The 8,215-nt window shown below is 52.6% G+C and overlaps 1 protein-coding gene across 1 annotated transcript; it reads right to left on the reverse strand.

The window, feature by feature from the left end:
* Window positions 1–854: 854 nt before the first annotated feature.
* Window positions 855–8,120, reverse strand: LOC104517140 (cyclic nucleotide-gated cation channel beta-1-like; the record flags this gene model as incomplete). Its single annotated transcript, XM_010161704.1, has 13 exons — window positions 7,955–8,120; window positions 7,369–7,577; window positions 6,434–6,484; window positions 6,238–6,324; window positions 5,810–5,874; window positions 5,227–5,349; window positions 3,823–3,964; window positions 3,431–3,590; window positions 2,719–2,816; window positions 2,550–2,633; window positions 2,279–2,397; window positions 1,532–1,678; window positions 855–1,054 (listed from the first exon to the last, which is right to left on the reverse strand). Coding segments are annotated over exons 1-13 (1,570 nt in total), but the record flags the coding sequence as incomplete, so codon positions are not given.
* Between the last annotated feature and the right edge of the window lie 95 nt (window positions 8,121–8,215).

Genomic DNA, 8,215 nt, shown 5'->3' on the forward strand with positions numbered 1-8,215 from the left:
TAATGGGGTCCTGCTAACCTCTGGCATCCGCTCTGGTATGGAGCACGCGGTGCCATTCCTCAGCACTGCCTTTAGCTGGTTATTAGCTAGTGTTAAGCACCACATCGTGTGAAGCCCCGTTGTGCTTCCGTGAAGGACTGCAGAAATGCAGTTATGCTCAGCGTCTCCCGGGATATTTACCCAGCCTCAAGGCCATCACGTTCCCTATCTGCTGCTCTTTCACCTCCCTTTACACGTACAGATGTGAGACTCCGCTAACTCCACGCTGGGAAGAGTAACAAGGTCTGCAGGGAGACATGACCTTTTTTCCAAGTTCAGCAGAGACACGTGGAAGCAAAACAACAACAAAAAAGAGGAGCAGGGCCATTCTCTTTTTCAGTTGCTGATGATAAAAAAGCAAAGGTGGTTTCACCGCAGCTCACGCAGAGCTGGCAGGTTGCTGTGCCCGCTGCTGGGGGCCTCTGCCCCAACCATGCTGTGAAAGCTTTGCAAATATTGACTGGGCTGGGGATGCTGGATGCCAGCATCGCTCTCCGTCCTGCCAGCACTTTGATTAATTATGGGTGGCTCTGCCTCCATGGCACGAAGAGATGTTCGCCTGTGGCTATAGCCCAGCTAGAAACTAGGCTCAGGCTTAGCACAGCTGGGCAAAAAGTCAATGTATTTCCCTTCTTTGTTGCAAAACAAACCCCTGTGGGACACCCAAGGCTATGTGTAAGATGCTGGACCTCCCCTTCCCATCTCCCCTCACTGGGTCAGACCTGAGCTCACTCCTTTAAGACACCTTAACGACAGTCTGTAGAGCTGGTCAGGGAGAGCAGGGACTCTAACGAAGCAAAGCCAAATTCCTTTACCCCCTGCACTGACCTGTGTCGCCTGCATCGCCTTCAGCCTCCACCGGAGCTGTGCCAGCTGCCCTCTGCCCCCCATCCTCCCTGCAGCAGCCAGGGCAGCCTGGAAGAGCTTCGGGGTGTCAGCTTTTGGGGGGATGATCAGTGAGTCTCCAGCTGCTGCTTTCTCATCTTTGGGTTTATTGTTGGTTTTCAGCATTTTCCTACAGCAAGGAAAAGGAGAGCTGATTTCAGTCCAGGGACACACTGTATTAGCTGGATTTTATAATGCAGAAAAATCAGACCTTGAAAGGACAGGGACTTTTTGCACCTTATGAAGGACAGATCTAAGTGATGCTAAAAACTAAAGTGAGTATTTTAACTGATTTTTAAATGCATGCACTTTGGCCACATTTGTTCCCGAGTTCCACCCGCTTTTAGTGGTGAAGCTTTGCAGCAGGGCTGGGCTGGCTCCAGGCACCTCCAGCCTGCCCAGCCAGCAGCGAGGGACCTGTGCCATCTGCCAAAAGACAGCAGCTCCAGCCCAGCTCTCCTCCCGGCATGAGTGCCTAATGCCTGGCACCAGCAGCAGTAGTTTTCCCAGTGCTTCACACAGGCAGAAATCTCCCCTGTGATCCTGAAACCCAGACTCTGCTTTTTTTGAACCCCCACAGGCTAGAAAGCAGCAGCCCAACACGCACTTGGCCTTCTTACGCAGCAGCTTCTGAGACTCTGGATAATGCACCAAAATCTCGTTCAAGTCCTTCTTATCCAAAATGAAGAGGTTAGCGAAGCCGTGAGCTACGACGTTTGCTGTTCGGCGATTTCCCCCTCCTGCTGCCAGCAAGCTGAGAGAGACGTGGCGAGACATCAGCACTGTTATTGACAGGCTCAGCACAGCATTTGTAATTTCAAATCTCCCTTTTCCCACCGTGTCCCCTGAACTCTCTCTTTCAGAGGACTTAGAGTTTAATTTTCACCCCTTGATGAAATTTTCTAAGCCCAGTATTTAAAGAATGTCCGGAAATGTTGTCGTGGAGCGCTATATAAAAAAATTATTTGCCTTTTTGAAGGTTTAAATATTGTATTTTACACCAGCCCAGTGTCTGCTGGGCCGTAGGGATGCAAACTATCGCTTATGAATTGGTACAGGACTTCACATGTCCATGAAATGGGCAGATTAATGGCTGTGGGGGCTGTTTTAGTGAAACATCTTTTCTTATTCATTTTCCCATCCCTCCGTACACCTCTGTGTACTGTCACTAACTCCCTGTGCAGAAAACAGCATGATGACAAAAATAGTGGAAAAGAAAAGGGCTGTAATTTGTGTAGCAGACGCTGCTCAGTGTTTGTGGCTCTCAATCACGACGATTAATCAGGGTGCTGATCTCCCCGTCTCCCACCACCCTCATCCAGAGCCTGTGAGCCACATTTCCTTGGCTCCTCACCTTATTTCTCCAAACACAGATCCAGCTTTCAGAGTCACCAGCACGGTTTTGCCATCGGGTCCCCCCAGCACCTGCACTTGTCCCGCCTGGATAATGTACATCTCGCGGCCGATTTCTCCCTGCAGTGAAGATGGGTGCTACGTGGGATGCCCAGAAAGTGGCTCAATGCCGCGGTGATGGGCCAGGCTTGGCTTTCCCCGCATTGCTCCTAGTGCCCTGCGCAGCCTGGCAGTGACACCGGGGATGGGTGGGCACCCGAGCATCTCATTACCTTCTTACACACATAGTCTTTGGGCAGGTAGACCACCGATCTGAGCCGCTTCAGCATGTCGAAGATCATCTGCCTGTCACAGCCCTGAGCCGAAGCAGAGCCAAGAGCACTGTTAGTCTGTGCCAGCATGCCAGGCTCCACTGGCCGGGACCTGTGCTGCAGAGGGTACCTGGAAGAGGGCCACTTTGCTCACGATGTTGTAGTTCACGTCGATAGCGATGTCCAACCTCATCTTGTCCGGCAGCTGCACCAGCAACTCCGACTCATCTGTGAGATAAAGCAGAAAACTGGTAGTTTCCAGCACTCGATGTCACAGTGTGTTGGTGGCATAACAGTGGGAAAGCAGCCCATGTTTTGGTGGCAGAGGGCAGGAGCTATTCAGCCAGAAGGGTCTCCTGTAACCTCTGCCCACCCTGCAACCTGTAGGTCTAAAGCCAAAGGGTGAGGAGAGCCACCCCTGCATTATCCCTGCCCTCACAGCTCCCAGAGACAGATCGGTGAGCCCAAGCCAGCCCAGAGCAGGCAGAGGGGTCTTGCCTGATGCTTTACTGATAGGGTGAGCTAGTGGGTCTGCTGTTGGACACACTCTGGTCTGGGATTGCCAGTCCCTGCCCTCTCCGGGACCTAGGGTGGGATGTTGGACTCCGTGAGGGATGCTGGATTCAGTGCACTGTGAGAGATACCAGGTCACCATGGCGCTGTGACCCGATGGCAGCCTATATACTCTATAGGTGGGCAAACAGGCACCTATAGTGAACAGTAAAATAAGCCACTCTGCCCTGAAACTAGTGCTGTTTGACAGTAACATTTCGACCCTGCAAAGCAACCATGGTAAAACACATGCAGTGCAAGTGTTAACCTTCGGAACAGTTGGAGCTCACCTAGCATGCCTTGCGAATGCCACGTGTACTCGTACCACGTTTTCACTCGGTTCTGCACAGTTTTGGGGATTTTGTAGAAGTTCATGTATTTGATGGTACTGTCCATGCAGCTCCGATAGTAAGTTTGCCCTGCAGTAGCAGCACCGACCACATCTCTCATCTGAATGGGAGGAAGAGATGTTTTAATTGTTGGTTTTTATCCATCGCACAGGTTAAGTGGTCTAGAGCACATATGCCGAGTCCTAACAGCATCTGCCAAGTCCTTTGTCTTCTGCCAGTGCTGAGCAGGTCCTCACACGGGGAAAACAAACCTGGAGATAGAGACCTGTGGACCAACCCCACCAAACCCTTCCTCGCCTAAGGCTGGGGACCCCCCTGCGATTCCCACTCACCTGCCCTATCATGACAGAGAAAGCGAAGACGCCTGTGAAGTAGTTCAGCAGCTGGAAGACAATCTCGAACAGTGTCTTGGGGTCCGGCAGCCCCCCAATGGTGATGAGGGTTTTGACTGCCCAGTAGTAGCATCGGATGTAGCTGGGAGGAAAAGAGCAGGCAGATTTGAAGGTGTTTGTGGCAAGGAAAGTCTGCTTCATGCCTCGGTACCGAGCTCACATCCTCTGGCCATGGCAATCCACAGCCTGCTGAGAATAATTACAGGTGATAAAGGGACAATTAAGGGGCTGCAGACTCCCCCCTCCCACCTGCAGGTGCTTCTGGAGATGCTACAGGATGTAGGGACCCTCCAGAAACCTCCACGCAGGAGGCTCACCTGCTCTGGCTACTCCCATTTTCTGCTTCTTTCAGCCCCACTACCATAAACCAGCAATTATTTTCAGCAACATTTACACTTTGAGAAATAATGAGGGGGGGAAAAAAGCGTTTGTGAGCAAATTGTTGGTATGAGACTCAGGAAATGTCAAGTGAATTCTTGATGCACTGTTCCTGGGCACTGCCTTGGATGTTATAGTTACACCTAGAGATAGATGCAGATATGCATATTACACACAATAAGCATGTAGCAGCAACAATCACGTGGGAAGCTGAGTGTTCAAAGAGTGGGCAACACCAGCACTAAGGCTGCCTGGGTGACAGTCACTTGTCCCCACTTGCACCCACACCTCACGGTAATTCTTTAATGCACTTGCCCACCCCTTTTTTTTTTTTCAGGAAACTCATTTACTGCATGGTGGTAAATTAATTACATGTTACTCGCTGTTTCATTTTGCCCATGCTGTACAACACGCAGGCGTGGGCATTTGCTCCGAGGTGGTGTTCAACTCGTGAGCCGAGTGCTCCCCCTGCGGCACCCATCACTGACAGCGCAATGAACACCAGCGGAACTGCCATGGCGAGGGGATGGGGTGCCCCATTGCTCCTGCCTCGTACCCTGGGAATAAGGGTGCTGGGCTGGTCCAAGGGGCCTGACACATGGCACCTAGAGCACACGGCTTCAAGCCTCCATCCTGACCTCCAAGCCTCCATCTATTCCACATGAACTGAAGCACGGCTCACACTGCTCTCCTGTTCAGTCAAGGAGTGTTTCCTTGTTTCCCAGCACCAGGTTCCCATTTTTTTCAGCCTCTTCGACCTGCCCTTGCCTTCCATCCCAGCCCATCTGCTGCCTCTTTGTCCTGCAGCATTGTACATTACTGCGCATACCACCCCTCCCATCCCCATCGTTCTCTCTGGCTCCACATCTCCTGACACCCTCAACCCTTTGCTTCCAGGGTTTTTATGAATCCAGCTGCATCCTAACTCCTTCCTTCTTGCTTCAGCTCAGAAGCCCTGGCTTGTACCTGTTTCCTTCCCCATCATAGACCCAGGTGGTAGAGCTCAGTCCTTCGTAGGCTGATGCCCAGTAGTAAAGGCAGGAGTTCACGTGCAAGCTGTACAGTAAATAGGCAGTGGTCCGAATCACTCTGCAAAAACCAGGGGAGAGCAGGGAGATGATACGGTGTCATCTGGGAGAAACACATCAGATCTCCCGCCCCCCCATCCTTTAAGGAGCTTTGAAGGGATGAGCCGAGTGCTGACCATGCAGATCCTGTTGATGCAGGAGCCACTGAGCACCCAAACATGCGGCCCCACTGCTCCCTCCCGCTGCTCTGCACCTCCAGAAGTGCTAGAAAAAAGCAGCTCATCCACTGGTGGCTCCCCTTCACTCCAGTACCCCTGTCCCTGCTGGGCTGGGGAGAGGGGATCCTACCCACATGGGCTCCAGGACCCCCCCATCCCACCTGCATCAGCCAGTGCCACATCAGCCAGTCCAGCGACAGTGGGAAGATAAATCAGAAACCCGTAACGAGTTGCACACCAAAGTGAACCTTCTTCTCCCATAGCAAACAGCAACTCCACCCTCCCTCCCTCCCTCCCTCTCACCTGTAGATGTATGCCTTGCTCAGGATAGCTTCCAGGCGGTTGTTGAACTCGAAGAAGGCCATATACTGGGAGAAGGAAAGCAGCATGCTCCAGCTTCCCGCAGCCCCCGCCAGGAGCATGACACCCCCATAAAACCCCACTCCCCCTCCGTTTCCCTCCTGCAGCCCCACTGCAGCATGAACTGCCATGGACAGATTTGGCTCCATCTGGAAGTGCCCTTCTGTTCTAATGTAAGCATGTTTTAGGGTAGAAATGAAGTGTTTGACCAACCGCCCTGTGAAGCCTTTGGGACAAGACTTCCCACCCATTTTACAATCCTCTTGTCATCATGGATGAGCCTAGCAAGCCATAGCTTACCCCAACCAGCGTGGGACTCCTTCACATCCTCTGCTGCTGGTGTCTGCCTGATTTTGTAAGCTCTGACTCACCTTCAGACAGCGAGGAAAACGCAGGAGTGGGTTGACACCGACTTTGAAGTAGAAGAAATCCAGGGGCAGGAGGCATACCACGTCCATCTGAAATCCACACAAAGAGAGAAACCTCTGTGGAGACCTGCAGGCAAGGTGCGGGGAGGGGGGAAGCTGCAAGCCACGGTTCAGATTAATAAACAAAATTACATCAAACCTTAAAGCGTTGTGATTGCAGGTAGTTCTCTTTCATGGCCTTTTTATCAGTCTGGTTGGCAGTAAGAAGGAGAGAGAGAGGGGAAGGTTGATCACTGCTTGCAGCAAGGAAAGTCATGGCCAACATGGGCCTGCCTGGCTTTCCTCTTCTGCACCACAGCAGAGAAGATGCTTCCTTTGTGCCTGGAAAAGGGAGCGGATCAAGAGGAGCAGAAGAAGACCCGATCCTGTGCCATCTTCCCATCCTATCTCGGGACATCCCATTCATTTTGCATCCCAGAGGAAGCACATTGCAGTGCCAGCACCACAAAAGTCAGAGTACACAGAAGAAACCTCCCTGTCTGACAATCTGCATGGGCGATGGGAAGGCTGTACCCTCCAGGTTTTATTTTTCACAGCTTATTTAATTGGATATGGAAACTAAATCAAGGGCTTTCACTTATCTCGGGCGCATAATCTGTGCATTCAGATTGCAATTGCTTTTGTCATATCGCTAACGCATTCTGCCTAGCTGTGCTACGGAAAATTAAACCCTGCGTTTATCATGCCATCTGCTCGTGGTTAGCAGCGTACGGCTGCACCCGGGCTGGTCGGCGTGCACCTCACCGCACCGCTGGCAAGACGCTCCTGCCAAGCAGCACCCCCTGAGCATCCCAACCCATGGACATGCTGTCTAGATGGGCTAGTATTTACTTGAGGGGAAAAATAGTATGTTTGGCAGACAAAAAGATTGTTGGCTTATCCACTACATGGCAGGATCAGTGCGTGCAGTCTTCCAAGAGTGGACACAGCCCTGATGTCCACGGCCACAGTGGGAGAGCTTGGGGAGCTCGATGCAGGGATCAGGGACCAGCACCATCCACGCTGCTCGGGGTGACAGGGATGGGGTCCCCGCAGCCAGTCCGCAGCAGTGGGATGCAGCGCACTGCCACTCACTATTATGTCCCCTCCCCGGACGAACTGCAGCCGGGTCTGAAAGACGAGGATGTCCAGCAGATAGATGAGGTCGCAGAGGTAGTCCATGAGCAGCCAGCAGTGGATGTTTGCCGGTGTCTGGTAGGGGAAGGCCCAGCGGACGGGGATCAACCAGCAGTTCCAGTTCCAGGCCATGACAACGAAGAACAGCCACAGCACGTACATCAGGTCTGCACACAGGGAACCGCACCACGATTAGCTGGGCACACATCCCTTGCCTGTGTGAATCCTCTAAGCAAAGGGGTTTTTCCACACCACAGGAGCAGCATTCTCCCACTAAAAGCCTGAAAAGTAGAAGGCAGCTGCCCCTTCCCTGCCTGGTCATGCTCCCGGCACCCACAGCTATCGGGAAGTATTTAGGAAAGCCTGTGCCTTGCAGGGGAATTTCAGACTCTGGTTTTCAGCAGACAGGCATAAGTTAAGTTGCCCCTTGCTTCGCTGTCCTCCCTTCTCTACAAGGTCTCATCTTTTGTACCTCCTCCCCTCCTCTCCCCCAGCCCCACCAGCTTGGCCCTACGCAGGCACATGGCCCTGCCCCATCACTCACTGGTGAGTGGGTCGATGCTGCTGGGGAACCGGTAGTTTTTCAGGCGGTCCAGCCAGGGTCGGTACTTGAACGTGCAGCACAGCATCTCGCAGTAGTGGTCATCCCCCACTGGCTTGTCCCCCTCTGGTTCCCCTTCCGGGGGAGGCACTGGTGCTGCCACAGGTGCTGGCTTGGCAGGGGCTGAAGAAGCCACACAGTTCTTTTAAAGGGCAGTTCCAGTGGAAAGGAGATTACCAACTGTGACACCCATCTACAAGAAGG

Source organism: Eurypyga helias, unplaced genomic scaffold (assembly GCF_000690775.1).
Source record: "Eurypyga helias isolate BGI_N326 unplaced genomic scaffold, ASM69077v1 scaffold33311, whole genome shotgun sequence".
Taxonomy (NCBI): Eukaryota; Metazoa; Chordata; class Aves; order Eurypygiformes; family Eurypygidae; genus Eurypyga; species Eurypyga helias.